Below are 18,836 nucleotides of genomic sequence, written 5' to 3'. Positions count from 1 at the left end.
CCACTGCTTTCATAAAAGGAGGTATCGATATTCGCCTGTCCTTTAAAAAAAAAAGATTTTATTTATTTATTTGACACAGAGAGAGAGAGCGAGAGCAGGAACACAAGCAGGGGGAGTGGGAGAGGGAGAAGCAGGCTCCCCGAGGAGCAGGGAGCCCGACACAGGGCTCGATCCCAAGACCCTGGGATCATGACCCGAGCCAAAAGCAGACACTTAACGACTGAGCCACCCGGGTGCCCCTTCACGTATCCTAACTCTTTGTTCTTGTTCTTTCTGCAGGTGTATGAACAGGATGATTTGAGTGAGCAGATGGCAAGCTTGGAAGGGCTAATGAAGCAACTTAATGCCATCACAGGCTCGGCCTTTTAACATGTCTTACCCAATTGATGAGGTGTATTTTTCCGGGAACTTTGCAGCATACCAATTACCCATAAGCAGCACACCTGTGTCCAAGAACTCTTAACCAGTGTACAGGTCAACCATCAGGACCACTCAGTTATGGAAGATCCTGAAGCAGTTCAGAGGGAAAAAGCGTCCCTTCTTTCATAGGTATCAGGAAATTCACAATGGTTACCATGGGGCCCCTAAACAAAAGCAAAGATCCATCCTCACTGCAATGTCAAGGCTGAAGCTGCTAGCCGAGTCCTGGGTCTTTGCCACTGCAGTGACCACACTGTCCTAACTAAGGCTTGGGTTTTCCTTCATTGGGGCCTGTCATTTCCTTTCTGTGTAGGTCTAGTCTTACAAAATGCAAGTGCATTATCCAAGCCTGTACCATGCCATGGCAAATCAGTGCAAGCTCATTATTTTGTTTTCAACTTCAAAGTGCAGAGCACCCATGGAAATTCTCTTGCCACATAGCACCAAAGGATTGGATGTTTTCTTGACAGCACAAAGAGTAAATAAGTAAACAAACAAAAGGCAGCAAATGCTTATGTTTTGTAACTCAGACATTCATCTTGCACAGGTGGTGGTTATTAGCCAGTGGCGGTAAAATTCACCCATTTTAGCAAGTATTTGTAAATCCACCCTTGGTTAATATTTATGTCTGGAGAACAGGGAAGTAAAAATCTGCAACTAGGGGCATCCAGCCAGCAGCAATCCGTTTCCTGAAAGAGGATACAATACGCAGTCTTCTCAGACACACGGTAATTATGTGCTTAAGCTTGTAACAGGACACTTTTCAATTGGGGTGGCTTTTGTGCCATATCACACTGTGATGACATTTCAAAGCTTCACCACGGCCATCTTCCTCAGAAGTCGGGCCGGAAGAGCTCCCCCGCTTCGTCCTGTCCCTCCCTGAGTTCTCCTTGGCAGCCAGCCTTGGGCGAGGTGGCCGGCTCCACACATCGCTTGGCCTCCTGACCAACATCCCTGTCACCCTCTGTGGAAATGGCAGACTCCCTGCCCAGAGTCAGAGAGGAGCAGAGGGCAAGGTGTCACGTGATACTTCTGACACATTATAAATCCAGTGGATACTTTCCAGAGCTGCATCTTCATTGAACTAGAATTTTAAACTTCTAACACCATGTTTATCCACAGCTTGGAACTAGGTGAAATTAAGAACATTTTGTGTGCACCCTTTTAGTTTCTAAATTTTCAGCCGCATTTGGAGTTAATCCCTGTTTATGCAGCTGAATTGCCAAAAGGGAGCTAGTTTGCATATTTATCAGTTAGGCGACTTGAAAACCCAATAAGAGAGTTTCAGCTGAATTATTCCTTTCAGCTCTCTTTGATTTCAAGCTTGAGTAGGTCATAATTTTAAAAGAGCATGGAAGGGATAGGATCTTTACAACCTAATAGCTCCTTTTATTAGGTGGGTAATTATATATGAATCCCCGAATAAAATATTTTGAGCAAAATGGCACTGTAACAGAAGTAATAATTCAGATTATTTTTTTACAGTTTTATGTCGGGAAGGAAATCTGATGTCAAAGAGAGGGGTTGTTCAAATGGTTCATTAGAAAGTCCGGTCCATTTGTGAAATTGTTCCATCAACAAGAGTGCTTATTCAATTTACTAAGATTTTCTTGAAGTTCTTCTGAAGAGCTATGTGACGTTATTCTATGGGGCAGATTACTCTTCTTCAAAATCTGGACACTTAGGTAGACAACCCTCCACTGACCGGGAACAAGGCATTTCCTAACATAATGTTGAATCTTGCAGAAATAATTCATTACTTCAGAAAATGTTCATTAGGCTAGCTTTACCCTCTCGAGGTCCTAGAATGCCCCCCCCCATTTCTAATACTAATAAACAAGTAACATTCTCTGATGGTATTTGTTATCCAAGGAATGTCATCCTGAGTGCTCTGTTGGTAATGGGCTACAAATCTCAAATTTCAGATTGAGTATAGACTGTATCTGGACAATCAAGAGAATAGCATTCTTCACAAAATTCTCAATGACTCTAGTCAAAGTCCCTGACCTTAATAAATAAAAATTTTTAAAACTACATGAAAATATGCATTATTTGTTTTCAGCAAGAGGTACATTTCTGGTGCATGCTCTTGAAGCTTTCTTCATTAAAGAAATACAATGCTTTATTTTAGTAATTGGTATTGCTAGTAAGTCTTGCTTCATGCCTTGAAGATATAGTGGAGTCCATTTAAATTCTCTCAAGAGACTCTCCTGTGCTTTTCCCAATGATTTTAATATGCAATGACTTTGCCACAACTTTTGTAAAGCTCTGCTCCCCACTCTGCCAAAGAGTTCACATATGTATATAACTGCCTGCTCAGATTTTCAGGTAACTGTTTAATTTCCCAGTCTTCTGATCTCTTGACAAGAAGCAATCTGTGAAGACTGCAAGATAGCCTCTATTTTGTTCCTTACTCCGAGCCTAGTTCATAACATACAGGGCTCTTTAAGCTCATAAATCTCTCTGACTCCCGCAGGGCGATGCTTGACAGCCAACCAGCAGCTCTGCCACCAGGACTCATTTCTCCCTGAAAAAGAAGAAAATAAAACTTGGCAGGGCATGCTCAGGACTCCCCTGCATTGGGCTGAACTGTCAGGCAAGAGCCTCCTCTTGAAAAAGTCTGGTATTATTCTTTTGTATTTCATACCGATGAGAAAGCTATTTTTCTTTCCTCTAGTAATTTCTTCATTTGTGAAACTCATAAAAATGCAGAGAGCTCAAAATGCATAAGGCAGGAGGATGCTCTAGCCAAAAATTAAATATTTCTTAGCGATTCATATTCAGAAAAAAAAGAAGTCATAGCAACCTCTTTGTAGAATATGCTATAACCTTCTAGAATATGTAAACAATGGAATTTCACATTTGGGTATTATAAAATGCACACTCAATTGAGCAATCTGGAAAAAAAAAAAATGGAGAGAAACAGATCAAGCCAGAGATTTAAGAGGTGAACTTATTAAAGTTTCCCATGAGGGATTAGATATAACATTTTTCTCTTCAAAATAAGGGGTGCTTGAAATGACATGTATGTTTGGTCCTCTGCCTCAGTAGGAGCTACAAAAGGAGAGTGGCCCAGCATTAGTGTGTCATTCCCATCAATATTTGGAAACTTTGAAGTTTGGCACTCACAGCTTTTCCAATAAAGAATCTCTAAGTAGAGGTTTTTCTGGAAAACTTTCATAGTCTGTGTTTGAAGATGGTTGCTCATTGTTATCCACCCTTTTGATACATCTGGCTGTTGACTTTGTTTAGAGAAACATCTAAAGTCTTCTCCAAATTTAACAGAGGGTTTCATATGGCAGCTGGACTGTCACTCCAACAACAACAAAAAAATGTCACCTCTGAAGAAATCACCTTACCATTTCAGATGAAATTGTATCCCAGACTCAGACTTCTTATGGTTTTAGAATTTCCATCTCTAGTCCATAAGAGAGAGACAAATAGAAAAAATTTCCTAGTTTTAGGTGTGTTTAGAGAAAACAAAATCCTCTGAATTTTCAAATAGATGTGGAACAAGGTTGCTTTCCCTCCCTCAATCCACTAGTTGACTTCATACGATCACAGACCGTCCTGAAGGCCAGAGTAGCCTCCCTTGCCTGTTCATAACCATATATACGATACAGAGCCCATAACCTAGCAGAGCTTCAGAAGCAGTCATACACACTCACATCTGCCATCTCTCTCTTTTTAAAATTACTTTCAAAGCAACATTTTACTCATGGTGTCTATTTCTCTAGTGACTTTCAGAAATCACTTAACTATTGCACAGAAGAGCCTTCCACGGGGTTCCCCTGTTTTAAATTACATTAGATACTTAGAAAATCGTAGATATTTTGTGCAATATTCCATTCCAATGAAAAATACACATTCCCATGCCTCAGTGTACTTTGCTATCCAAATACCTGCTTCCAAAAGGTAATGATGAAAAGAAATGCCTATTTCCTGGTCAGTGAGGTTACATAAGAGACAAATACCATGCCCATATCAGCAAATAAATATCACTTCTGGGCTCTGCATTGCCGCCGCTGGGTAACGTTCACTTGGCGACTTCTGGCCGCACTCTCTGAAGGACTTCTTCTCCTGCTCTCAGTAGAGAGCCTTTGTACAGTGTCATCCTATAATTTTTTTGTTGGGTGGACAGCAACAGCAAAACTCTGCAAGATGTCACAGATGCATGGGCCAAGGGATCTCACTGTGTGCTGAAAGTGTTATTTTCAGATGCAAGAAAGGAATGTTGGAGAGGAGGAGAAGGGCTGTTTTTTATTATTGTAGGGTGAACCTGACAATTCTGACCTTGGTGAATTGTCAGCTTGTTTGGGGGATGGGTGGGTGGGTCCGGGGTGTACTTTTTATAAGTAATATTTAATTTATTATTTAGAGTGGCTTCTTTTTGGATAATTTATGATAAAAAGGGAGATCTGGTTGGGAATCTAGATATGGCTATTAAAGCTGCAGTGTTCCATATCTCAGAGGGACCACTTTGGAAATGAATTGTCCATTGCTGAGTATGAGGATGCGTCCAGGCAAAGCCTCCGCTGAAGCTTCATCATTACCACCTTCTCCCTTTCCAGGGTCATTCAAACAAGATAACACCAAATCTAAAATAGTCTGCTAGCATTTTGCAGATCAATGCTACTCATTCTCTCAAAGGGCTTTGCAATTCAAATTGTTAGTGTGCTAGTGGTAGGTTTATTTGGTAGAAATGGGTATACTACAGCTTTAACTAGCCTTAGTGGAAAAAAGAAATTTTTTGTTGCTACAAAACACCTTTAAAACAAAGAAAAAGGTATTTTGAGCCTACAAAGAGTTTCTTTAAATTGTCAAGACTCTAGCATTGTTAACCAAATTAGACTAGTGATTGCAATATTTAAGTGTAAATCTTGTTCTATGAGAAAGGATACTTGCTTACAGTTTAAAACGATGACTGTTTCTACACATGATCTTGTATACTACCACACGAGGAAAAGGGGTTTTGTAATCACTGTAGAACAGTCTCATATTCATTTTTTATAGAAATGTTATTCCAATGGTGCATTTTTTGTTTAATAAATAAAGTTTTGATACAAAGTTCTTTCTTCAAGTTATTTTTATTAAATGGCTGACATTAAAGGCACCCGACCCTCATCCCTGCCTGTCTATTCTTACCCTCAGGCTACCTACTTTTTTTGACATCTGTGGCAGAGGCCACAGTGCTCTGCTCTATCCCCTTGGATCCTTCTACCATTTTCATGCACATGCACAGTAGGGCTGCAATCCCAACAGGCAATAGCCATGACTTTTTGTTGGGGGGCTGCCCCAGGCTACCAGAACCCACTTTGCCTGCATGCACAGGAGAGCTGGAAATCCCTGATCACACCTCAGCAATAGCTGCAGAATACTCTGGCCCTTTTGCCCCTGACTGGGACAACTCTGTGGTGTAACCCAACTTACCTCTAGAGTTTCTGTGCAGGACTGAGCCAAAGTGACTCTGAGGAGAAACAGGGCTCCACAGTATTGCACCCTAGACATGCTACCCTTGCGTGGCTTGCCTCCTTTCTCTTTCCCTCCTCCCCCATTCCCCTAAAGGTCTCTCCTGGGAGCACTTCATAATAAATCACTTTTACACATATCTTCATGTTGGGGTCTGTTTTGGGGGAATTAACCCAAGACAAGACCCTTCTATTTTTATTTCCATTTGAACACACCAATACCAATAAATGTAACGCTCTCTCCATCCTCCAGATACTTCATTCTTATAGTATCAATAGCAGAACTGGGGATGCATATGCATTGAACGAGATATTGCTATGTGTATTGAAAGGTTAAGTTGGGCATGTTATCTGTTCTCTAAGAGAAAGCCATGTATTAATAAAAGTTTTATTAACTCTTTGGGGCAAGCAAAGAACTATTCACTAAGCTCTTTCTTGAAGACAATGCATCACAGGTGACAAGACATGTGGGGTTTTAAAAGTCACCCGGATCTTCCTGTCTTTCTCAACTCATAATCATTCCATCTAGAGAAAAAAAATGTGTTGAAGATCGCCAAGACCCTGGAGAAATTGGAACCCTTGTGATGACTAGTGGGCATGTAAGCTAATGCAGCTACTGAGGAAAACAGTTTGGTGGTTGCTCAAAAAATTATACATAGATTACCAAGTGATCCAGCAAATCTACTCTCCAAAAAAATCGAAAGCAGGGACTTGAACAGATATTTGGATACCTATGTTCATAGCAGCATTATTCACAATAGCCAAAAGATGAAAGCAACCCAAGGATGCATCAACATATCAATGAATAAATAAAATGTGGTCTATGCATACAGTGGAATATTACACAGCCTTGAAAAGGAGGGACATTCTGACTACAACATGGGTGAAACTTGAAGACGTTATGTTTTGTAAAATAAGCCTGTCAAGAGAGTACAAATAGTGTATAATTCCATTTATATGAGGTAGATAGAGTAGTCAAATCCATAGAGACAGAGTAGAATGGTGGTTGCCATTGGCTAGGAAAATAGGGGAATGGGGAATAATTGCTTTATTGGTATCGAGTTTCAGTTCTGGAGGATGAAAAAGGTTCTGGGGATAGATAGTGATGATGGTTGCACAACATGAATGTACTTAATGTTAGTGAACTGTACACTTAAAATGGTTAAAAAGGTAAATTTTATGTTATGTATATTTTAGCACAATTTTAAAAAAATCTCCAAATAAGGATATTCCAGAGCCATCTGCTATAAATGCTGATATTTATTCTTTGACTCCTGAAATATAAATATGTTAACACCAAAATGTTAAGAGATTGATCTGCAAGAAATAGAAGCAACATATTTACCACAGTCTATTTTCTCTCACACATTTTACACTACCATATTCAACTGATGTAATCATATCTTACAAAAGAATGTTGTGCTACCATAGAAGACTATCACAGATGATTACTTCCATAGAAAACTGGTTATTTGAAGAAAAAATAAAATGGATTACTGGTGTCTGACTTAGAAAGGAGAAGGCTAAGAGATTAATTACTCTCTGCATTGCAAATATTTTTATGGAAGAGATTTTTGGAGTGGTCAAAGAATGAAATATTCTCTATCTTAAATACCCTATGATGCTATAGTTAGATAGATAGTAAATTGCATTAATATGTATACAGGTGAATTTAACAGGTCTGAAGGAAGGTGGCATGTCAGAGAGGTCCACTCAGAGCCAAAATCCAGAAAGGTTAACATTGCCTCTCTTTCATGGAAATTTTCTTCAATTTATTAATCACTTGTCTGTTTCACTTATTCTGATGTGTTTTAATGGTGTACCTACAATTCTTAAAAATTCTTCCCGATTTCCATCCTATCATTCCACTTCCTCACTTCTTTCATGCATTACTCTTTTCCTAAACATTATTCACAGCCTCTCGGTTGCATTCACATACTGATTCCATGTTTGTAAAGCTAAATCTGTCTTTTCTTCCTCCATTAATGGTTTTAATTCTGCAATTGCATTTTTAATTTCCTTGTGACTTTTCCTTTTCTTACCCATCTTCTTCTTTATTTCTTCACTTTGTCTTTTTTATCCCATCCCATTCTCTCTTGATTGTATTCCAATTCTGTTTCAGAGAGCCGATATTTCTTTGTACACTTGAAAAATGCCAGTTTTCTTTGAAAGAAACTCCTTCTGGTTTTGTAAAAGAATTATCCTATAAGCCCATTATGTCTCATTACTTCAGCTTGTTCTTATCTTTATTTTAGATTTAAGTATTCTTAATCTATTTATTCACTCTGAGGTGAAGGAAAATCCATCCAGGCCAATGTGTGTCAACTGTCTGTGTGTGTGAATGGCTCGTGGCCCCATTTTATGACCCCTTGTGCTCTGTGAGACTTCTTCCTGAGCACAGAGCCAACCGGTTGTCCACAGGTCCCAGCGAAGCTGTCGCTCTCTCCTGGCTTTCATCTAGGGTCTTCCCTTCCGTCTACCCAACTATTACAGTGCCAACTGGAGTACATGAAAATGAGCAAAACTCAAGAAGAAACAGATGCCCCATCTCCTCTCTACCTCAACCTCTACCAAGAATGCCGTAGACATGAGAAGTGACCCAAGCTCATTCATTCCTCTCTATCCTTTCTGCTGAGTTCTGTTCTGGCAGTTTGCAGTAACAAATGAATGCAGTGGAGAGAGATCAGAGGGAGGAATAAATAACTGTTGTGTGCCTGATGAGTTTTGAGGCCATGAGAGTGATACTGGCCGGGATTTGTGGTTGGCATAAACTTTTCTCTTGTGAACTGAAGATCCGTTTGCAGGAGATCACTGGCAATATGGTGAGCATGGTCCATCTATTGCGCTTTCTTAACATTTTCTTGGCCTTATAGTCCATGACAAAAAAAAAAAAAAAACCTTCCTGGATTCTGCAGAGAAGTCCAGCTTCTCAGTAATAATGCCTTCTTCTTCCTCTTCTCCCTCCTCTTCTTTCTTCAAGCATCTGTTTTCTGAGTCCCTAGATGTAATAATGGGAAAGCGAGATTTGCCATAAGGGGCAAATCTCCAGATGCCATTGTAACTGTTGAACCCTAGGTGTTTTTTTTTTAAGTGCCTATGCTTTATCCTACTTTCTATTTACCCAAGTCTAAGCTTAACCTATATTTTATTTACCGATTTCTTATTTCTGTGTTGCTACATTATTTTTTTCTTTCATCTGTGACTAATCTCTCTCCTTCACCTTAACTTTAGAAATTCATAATTTGATACAATAAACACTAAGCAATTATTCCTGAGATAATCCAAATGTTCTCATTAGCAGTTCAAAAGATTTCTTGAAATAAATAACGGAAGTAATTTTTCCCAGATTCCTTTGGGTTTTAATTAACATTCCTCTTTATAAATTAATGACAGTCCTTTAATTTCCCTGTCTTTGCTAATATCTATTCTGACTCTTTATGTGAGTTTGACAAAATACCCTTTGGTAGAACAATTTTTCACCTTAGTATTTCTTAAGGATTAATTCTTATAATATTCTTTGAATCTGTGGTGGATTCCCTCAGCTACTTTTCTTTTTATTCAACTGAAAACTGTTCTTTGGTGTGGAACTCTCAGCAACAGTGGCATTTTAATTTTGCAAATATGACTCCACATTTGTCGTGGATTATTCCTAGTTCTTCCCTAAATCGGATGTTTCAAAAAATTAACATCACATTTACTTCATAGAGATATTGTAGGCTTAAATTTAAATTAGAAAATGTAAATAAAGTTCTTAGTATAATTTCTAGTACTTGGCAAAAGCCTAAAACATGCTACTTCTGTTCCTTCTGTCTCTGCACTCAATCTTTCCCTTTAATAATTATGAAGATTTTCAGATGTTTTAAAAGATATAGATGGGGGGCGCCTGGGTGGCTCAGTTGGTTAAGCAGCTGCCTTCGGCTCAGGTCATGATCCCAGGCACCTGGGATCGAGCCCCACGTCGGGATCCCTGCTCAGTGGGGAGCCTGCTTCTCCCTCTCCCTCTGCTGCTCCCCCTGCTTATGCTCTCTCTCTTTCTGTCAAATAAATAAATAAACTCTTAAAAAAAAAAAAGATATAGATGGGAATTTAGCAAATTTATGGTTTGGGAGTGGTTCTAACTTTTTAGGTATTATTTATAGCATGCATGCTGATGTCAAAAGCAGTTTACAGAAGGATGGTACTATTAAAAATAATTTTCCTTTTTTTTAACATATATATCCAGTATTTATTTAGTGCTTTTATTCACATGAAAGACACAGTACTAAGTGAACCAATGAACCAAAGAATAAATCCATGCATCTTATGTATTTATACACTAACAGACAAGAAAAAAGTGTGTGTCTATATACATACATACATACATACATGGGGATAGTTCAGATGAGACAGTTTTATTTTTTTTTATTCTTTTTTAAAGATTTTATTTATTTGACAGAGAGAGAGAGAGAGACAGCGAGAGGAGGAACACAAGCAGGGGGAGTGGGAGAGGGAGAAGCAGGCTTTCCGCCGAGCAGGGAGCCCAATGCGGGGCTTGATCCCAGGACCCTGGGATCATTACCTAAGCCAAAAGCAGACGCTTAACGACTGAGCCACCCATACACCCCAGATAGTTTTAAATAGGTAAAGATAAAATTCCATCAGATTACAGAGCATCAAACAAAGGTTGATAGAAGCCTCATAGGGAAAGTGGTATGTGGGAAGAACTTTAAATAATAAATAAGACTAAAATCTTCAGAGATTGAAAAGGACTATTCAGATCAAAAAAGTTATATAAGCAAAAAGATACAAAGGTAAGAATTTACAGGACAAAAATTGGAACTAATAAGTATCTCAGGGTTTTTTGTTAAGTATGGATTGTGGAAAAAAGTAGGAAGTATATTTACAAAGTCAACGGAAGTTATGTAATGGTGATCTAAGATATTTAACTTAATTCTGTAACTAATAAGGAAACATTGAAAATGGAATTTTTAGTTTTTCATCCACAAATGTCTGTTGAATACTTACTATGTACAAATGACGGAGCTGGTACTGGAAAAGCAGCAGTGACCAGTATGAATATGATTGCTGCCCTTATGGAGTTTATAATTTACTTGTGGGGACAAAGAACAGATAGGTGCAATAATTGTAAGGAGTGCTACAAAATAAGATTATGATATGAAATATTATATCTTTAGGAATTATCCACAATTATTGATGGGGGATGGAGACATTTATTTTAGATAGGGAAAGACGTCATCATAGAGGTAACATTTAAACTGAAACCACAGAATACCAAAGAGCCATCCGTGTGAATATTGGGAACATAGAACATTCCAGAAGGAGGGGAAAACTGAGCAAAGGCCCAGGTTGGGAAAAGAGCTTGGCTTATCCAAGGGCTGGACAGAGGGTTAGTGCAGTTGCATTTCATTGAGCAGGAAGAAAAATAGAATGAAGAGATTAAGGATTTAGAACTAGGCCAGATCACACTGTACAGTGCAGTGCTTGCTATTGAGTTTAGATTCCAAAGGAAATAATAGCCAATTGAAGGCACAAAGAAGAGAATTAAAATCTGGTTTATGTGTATCAGGATAAAAAAATGAGCACACTACCTCAGATGTGCAAGATTATGTAGCGTTCTTTATTGTCTATAATTGCTTCTGTCTTGCTCATGTTCCCAATTCTTATTGGGTAGTGAGATAAAGCTCAATCTTGCCAATGAAAGGAGTCTGTTATTTCTTTTTCATTTAAAGCAGCTTCTTTCTATTTAACTAAGTCCTTTTGGATAAAGTCACTAAATTCAAAGTTCTAACTCCCTGCCACAGCTTTGTTTCTCTTCCCAAAGAGAAACATTCCCTACCATTGCCAATCCTTCCCAAGATGGCTTCTGGGGAAGCAGGTATGTTCTCATGTTGTGCTTGACCAAATATGGATCCTCTCTGCTTCCAGTGAGTGACCCTTTATTCCATCTCATCTCTTGGAACTCTGTTGGCTTTTAGCACCAAGGTTTGCATCTGGAGACACTAAGAATCTTTTCTCTCAGCACAGTAGAATCCCATGATTCTCCTCACTGATTTGGCCCAATCTAAGCTCTTTTTTTGGCACTATTAAATCTCTGAGTCTCAGCCTTGTCTTCCACCTGGCCCCTAACTAGGCTGTCTACTATGTAACTTTTTTTTTTTATTAAGATATATTATTTGTTTCAGTCTTACTATTTCATCAGTCTTACACAATTCACAGCACTCACCATAGCACATACCCTCCCCAATGTCCATCACCCAGCCACCCCATCCCTCCCACCCCTCACCACTCCAGCAACCCTCAGTTTGTTTCCTGAGATTAAGAGTCTCTTATGGTTTGTCTCCCTCTCTGGTTTCGTCTTGTTTCATTTTTCCCTCCCTTCCCCTATGATCCTCTCTCTTGTTTCTCAAATTCCTCATATCAGTGAGATCATATGATAATTGTCTTTCTCTGATTGACTTATTTCGCTTAGCATAATACCCTCTAGTTCCATCCATGTCATTGCAAATGGCAAGATTTCATTCCTTTTGATAGCTGCATAATATTCCATTGTATATATATACCACATCTTCTTTATCCACTACATAACTTCTATCTAAAAGCCAGTTCTCCTTTGCCCTTGATAATCCTAAGGTGGACTCAGCTCTCAACTTAGGTATCTGCTAAATGCCCTGCTGAGAGCATACTGGAATAACTGGGCTCCTTACTTGCTATATGTAAGTGGTATCCCCAGTGCTCTTTCTGCTTGCACAAGACACTGCTTTTTTCTGTAGTAGTGGCCAGGCTTCTGGGATGTTCCTTTCCAAGAACGTTGTAGGCCACAACAAATAAGAGTCCTCTGGTTTTGGCCTCACTCCTTACTTGCCTAGATTTTCTATCAGCCTTTGCCTCCTCGCCCACAGGTTTTACCTCATAGAGTTGTGCCAGAACCCTTAGATTTAACTTCTACCTTTACCTGCTGATATGCCACATCTTGTCTAATAGAAACTTTCTGCTTACTTTTCAGGTTTGGTGACAATTCTTCTTATGTCATATCTTGAAAATCTTCACTATTTGTGTATCATATCAGTATTTTCATTTCCTCTGAAGCACTGAAACCATTTGGTCAATGGTTATGAAGCCACAAGGCATCAAGATTTACAGTGAATAGAAATTTTATTAATTTAATGTTTACAAAAATAATATGTCAGATGTATTTGTGTGTGTGTGTGCATTAAAAATCAATCTGGCTATTGTTTAGAGAATGAATTCCAAGTAGCAAAAATGAAAAAAAAATCTGCAGGAAAAGTTTGATGGTTGATTCAATTGTGGTGAAGAGATAGAAATGAACATTTGAACTGTGTTTTAGAGGTAGAAATAAGCACATATGCAAATGGACAGGTTGGGGTGGGTTTCTGGTTTACACTTCTAAGTTGGTGGTAACTTTTTCTCTATACAGCAGATTGGGAGAGAAACAGTTTTGGTATGGTGTATACATAGGGAAATAAAAGTATAATTTTTAAAGAGCCTGTGTGCTATCCAAGAGGAGATATCAGAATGTAGACAAATATTTGAATCTGGGAACACATAAGAAAGATCAGGCCTGGAGACATAAATGAAGAGGTTTCCAATATATGAATGCCATCTAAAACCATAGGAATATGCATGGCAGAGAGAGAAAGTTGGGCCTTTGGGTAGAGAAGGAGCAACCAGGTAAGCAGGCTTATGAAGGGTGGCCAATGACAAGCAAAAATGGGGGGGAAAATTCAGGAGTTTTCTATTAGAGGAAAATAACAGAAAAAAACATTGGTATGGCAGAAGAAGAGAGAAAAAGCATTGGAAACAGAGGAAGGTTTCAGCTGTGTTAATAAGCTGGTAGAAAGCTGGGTAAGGCAAAGATAAAATAGTGCGTATTGAATTAATCAATGTGAAGATCATACAAAGGGTAACCAGTCCCCTTAGTTTTCCTGGGATAGCCCAGTTTCTGTACTGTGCCCTCATGTAGTTAATTTCTAGAATAGTAGTTAACATAACATAGTGTCTATGTTCACTTTCAAAATATCCTCATTTGGATGATAGTTTATATAGTCATACTAGCTATTGGTGACTAAATTAAGAGCAGTTTCAGTGAAACTGAAAGGGCAATGGTGGAAGTCAGATTATAATGGATCGTAAATGGAATGGGAACTCATGAAGTAAATATAATGCATGTACAATAATTGTGAAGAAGTTATATTATGAAGAACAGCAGAAAAAGGGGGAGTAATTGGAAGGGTAACTGGATCTTAAGTGCTTTGAAAAATGAACTGCAAAATCACTCATAAAGACTCTTCTAGAAAATTGAGCAACTTCCAAATCAAATTCATCTGTGCCATAAATTTTCAGAGTGAATAGCTGTATGATTTAAGAAAAAGACCTTCAGGCTATGTACAATAATTAAACACTCCAGAGAGTGTTGCTTGACAGGGTTGCCCTGGTTTAGTGCAGGAAATGGGACTCTTTAGAACCAAAGGCAAAAGGACATGCAGTAGCTTTATTCAAGAGGATTTAATAAGCTGATATCATGGTGACAATCCTAATATACCAGATCCTAACACCTACAACCTTAAAATTTTACCTTGTATGGAATAGAAATGGGGTCTTTGTCAATGTAGTTAAGTTAAAGGTTTTGAGATGGGGAGACTATCTTGGATTATTTGGATGGGCTTTAAATGAAATCACAAGTGTCCGTATAAAGGAAACACAGAGGGAATTTTGAGACAGACATAGAATAGGAGGAAGCGATGTGACCACAGATGCAGAAATTGCAGTGATATAGCCACAAACCAGGGAATGGTGGCAGCCATTAGAAGCTGGAAGAGGGAGAGAATGGATTCTCCCCAGAGGCTTTGGAGGGAGTGCATCCTTGCCAACACTTTGATTTCAATCTCAGTTTCAGACTCTGGCTTACGGAACTATGGGTGAATACACTTCTGTTGTTTTAAGCCACTTAATTTGTGGTAACTTGTTATAGCAGCTACAGGAAACCAATATGGCAGGACTGAGTAAAGCTCAGTTCCCACAAGACCATGAAGTCTAAAATGCAACAAATAAATTTTTAAAAAGACAAATGCCAAGTCCAAAGAGATTAAAGGAGATATCTTGGTGGAGACAAGGAGATGGAGTGTCGAGTTTCAATGTTACTGCACAGACAGGCTGGGTTCAAGTGTTTAAAGGTATGGCATAAATGAGGGTCCTTGGTTATTGTCCAGAAGATCAGCTCAGGTTCGGCCACTGGGAGGATGAATCTGGAATGATACAGATCCCAGCCAAAAGCAGTAACCTTAGGGTTGTCGGACACTGGGCTTTGAACAAATGCCTAATTTCTCTGAGTTTGAGTTTGCTTTTTTTTTTTCCCCTATATTTTTGTCTATAACACAAGGATAATAATATCTGGCTTGCCTATCTCACAAATCTCTTATGTGCATCACATCAGATACCATATATAAAAACACTTTATTTTTATAAAGTGCTATTTTATAGCTTACAAAGCTCCAGTGGTATTCATTATCAATACTGGTACCCAGAAAACTGTGATCTACTCACCCTTCGAGATCTAAAATATAAGTAAGTGGAAGCATCTGTAGGGGATTTTACCAGAAATCCCATACCCGATTAGGATCCAAGGCCTTCCTTAAAGTTTCTGTGAACTTCCAGAGGGGTTGAGTGGGAAACGTCAGCTCAGGTTCTTGTACAACCAGATTCTGTTGGCTATCTCGTTGACTCAACTATTTCCTTATAAAAAAACAAAACAAAAACATAGAAGTGTAAGTAGCAGACTTTACTTGAGATTGGGTTGAAGACAGGAACAGAAAGGGTGGAAGTGGGTTTTGCATTAGTTGTAGCAATGCAAAACGTCCAATGTAAAAATGTTCTTCAGCCATTTTCTCAGAGGGAAAGTTCCACCGACCCAGAAACCGTGCAGTCCCTGTCCTTAAAGTCCCTGAAGTCTCTCAGACTTCTCTCTTTCCCTCCCCTTCTTTGTCTCTCTGTTCTGTTCTGTTCTAGTCTTTCTTCCAGGAGCAGACATACAAATTCCTCCCATTCTTTCCTTCAGTGAATTATTACTGACTTTTGTTGTTCAGCCTATTGCTGACAGAGTTTTAGACTTTACCTCCTAACCCAAGCAGTTAATTACGGTTCTTTCTCTCTAAAAACTATTTCCTCTATAGAAGGAATTCTGTAGCCAGCTGTTATGAGAATATAGTGCTTACCCTGATACACAGTAAAATAAAATGAAAATTTTACCCCAGTTTTCTCACATTTATCTAAGTGCAAGGGAAGACTTCCATGCCAGACTTCACAGCAAAGAAACAATACTTCTTCTTCCTCTGGATCATCTTGTGTCAAATTGGGACCCTCCTTGAAGCTGAAGTTATGAAATGTGATTCCTTTCAAACAAACTTTTTGCCCTTCTCAAATGTATTTTGTAGACCAAAGGCCTGTTCATGTTGCACATGGAGATCAAACTGACAAAAACTGAATGAATGAATGAATTTATAGAATGAATGGATTAATTTAATTTGTTGCTTTATCAACTGTGAAAAATAAAGTACCATGTCAAGTCAAGACCCAAATACTTTTTTAAATAACCTAATTCATAGATTTATCAATGTTGGGTATAACTCTTTGTTCAGTTCTATCTGATTTACTCTCAATAGTGAAGGTATGACTCAAGTCTCCTCAATTTGAGCTGTTCCCCAATGTTGCACAAGAGTTGACTTACGCTGATAATAAATTCAATAATATAATAAACACTAATGAAATTAAATACCTGATATATTCAACATGTTGTGTTAAGAACCTTGTATACCTTATCTTGTTTACTATGCAAAACAACACTTTGATGTGTGAAACACTATTATTGCTACTTTGTTGGTGAGAAACACTGAACTGCTACTTTATTTTACCATAAGTCACCTATTTAGTGAAAAATTGAGTCCTAAACCCACTTCTGTTCTGTGCTTTTTATCACCAAATTGAATAACATTCAATGGCTACTTCTAAGAAATTCCTTAGGAGAGTGTTTCACAAACTTTAGTGATTAAAAAATCCACCTGGAACTCTTGTTAAAATAATAAATCCTAGGCCCCTATTGTAGAGATACTGATTCAATTGGTCTGGGATAGGTCTGAGAATCTGTAACTTTAACAAGCTCCCTGGTTGATTTCTATTCTCATATCATGTATCAGTAAGAACTCTGTCTACTGCTCTCAATAGAAAATCCAATATGAACTCCTAACTTAATTTTTTAAAAAGAAAATATATTGGCTTAGATACCTGAACAACTTAGGGTAGACTAACTTTAGACTCACCTTTATTGTCAATTTGTACCGATAGTTCCAGAATTGACTCTCCTGGGCCCTGGCTGGCCAGATGTAGATCATAGGTCCATCCCTGAACCAAGCACTATGATCAAGTGGATGGAATTTGCTATTTTCTTGATTTTGCTCATTCACTCCTTCCTTGAAGCCCAGGGGTGATGTCAATTGTCTTGAAGCCCATGGAGTGAGGAGAGGGAAGTGGGGGTTACAATGGCTCATTATCAGAAGGAAGGGGAAGTGGATGCTGGGTGGCAAAAATAAGAGATATACACTAGACTTCCTTAGGTAAAATTATAAGTTCATAAGAATACACTGTCAGCTGCTTTAAGAAACTATCAAAATCATGACTGGAAAGTTTTCCTTATCATACCAAAGATAACTTGATTGCTAAGGTACTGTTCTCCAATCCTGTACGTTCAGACAGATTACTCCACAAAACCATCAGTATTATTCATATCATCTTTATGTCTGAAGGAGATACATTTTATTACATTCTTGGACATATACTCTTTTCCAATGCAGAGAGAAGAGAAATGGGCCAAAATGAGTCTATCTCAATTCTCTTTTGCTTACATATTTAAAAAAATCCAATAATTTTTTTGTAAAGGTTACTGGATTCATGTTAAATTATAAACTGACCTTTTTGGAAATTCACATCTTGGAGTTTTTGCTTCAGTTTGAAGAAGGAAAATGTTTACTAAATTAAGATGAAATAACTTTACTGCCTATTTGCAACTCTTATTTAAAATTGGATATACTCTATCACTGAATATTTCCTAAAATGAAACTTTATAACCATCTGGATTCAATGCTTTCTTGCTGATATTTCTTATAGATAAATGGTTTCTTAATGATTTTTGATCCCAAAGGATGTATTAGATTCCAAAATTATGTGTTTAGATAACCCAAAAAGAACCAATTTGATTTCTGCAGCTTCTTTACCTATAATTGCATTTCAAAATTTTAAGGATATCAGAGTATTTTTTCTCAGAAGTTCTGAATCCTGAGAAAAACCATAGCCAATATTACTGTTCTTTGTTATTATATATATATATCATGATATATATTATTGCCCTCCTTTATTGTCCTATTCTTCTTTTTGAAATGGCTGTTGTCCATCTGCTCCTTGCTCTTCAACTTTACTTTGTACCTCCGGAGGTATAGCAAACACTGAAGAAATAGTAACTTTTACATATTGAATAAAGCTATCAATTAATGTTTTCTTCCAGGCATAATGAAATCAGATCTAGAATAAATACAGAGCTTTCTAAAGTCATCTCAAGATTTCTTATATAGGAGAACAGCTCATGCTAATTCTCTATAAATGTCTTTTTAGATAAACAATTCAATGTTGATAAATGTTATTTGAAGAATGGTAGCTAAGACTATGCTACAAATATGAGCTATAAATAACTATTAATATCTATGGATATGTAAAGCACCCCAGTTACATAATTTTCCTCCCTTTCTAGCTTATATTTTAATGTTAATACTAGGAGAAGGAGTGAATTAGAGAGATTATTTCAGGTAATTACTTTGAACACAGATGAACTTCAAAGTTTAAGCCACTAAAAATAAGGCCCCTGAACATTATTTTCTTTATGTGTAA

General features: G+C 37.9%; 1 protein-coding gene across 2 annotated transcripts in view; it reads left to right on the top strand.

Annotated features, from left to right (window-relative positions):
• Window positions 1-3,343, top strand: part of DCC (DCC netrin 1 receptor) — a 1,153,179-nt gene extending 1,149,836 nt beyond the window's left edge. For both annotated transcript variants that reach the window (XM_078060292.1, XM_078060291.1), the window contains exon 29: window positions 280-3,343. In XM_078060292.1, coding sequence (XP_077916418.1) covers window positions 280-369 — 90 coding nt within the window. In that variant the 3' untranslated portion in view covers window positions 370-3,343. The remainder of the gene's footprint in view (window positions 1-279) is intronic.
• The last annotated feature ends 15,493 nt before the right edge of the window (window positions 3,344-18,836 follow it).

The sequence above is a fragment of the Halichoerus grypus genome, chromosome 13 (genome assembly GCF_964656455.1).
Source record: "Halichoerus grypus chromosome 13, mHalGry1.hap1.1, whole genome shotgun sequence".
In the NCBI taxonomy this organism is placed as follows: Eukaryota; Metazoa; Chordata; class Mammalia; order Carnivora; family Phocidae; genus Halichoerus; species Halichoerus grypus.
Note: the sequence above shows the minus strand (reverse complement) of the source record. Positions and strands in the feature narration are given on the sequence as shown.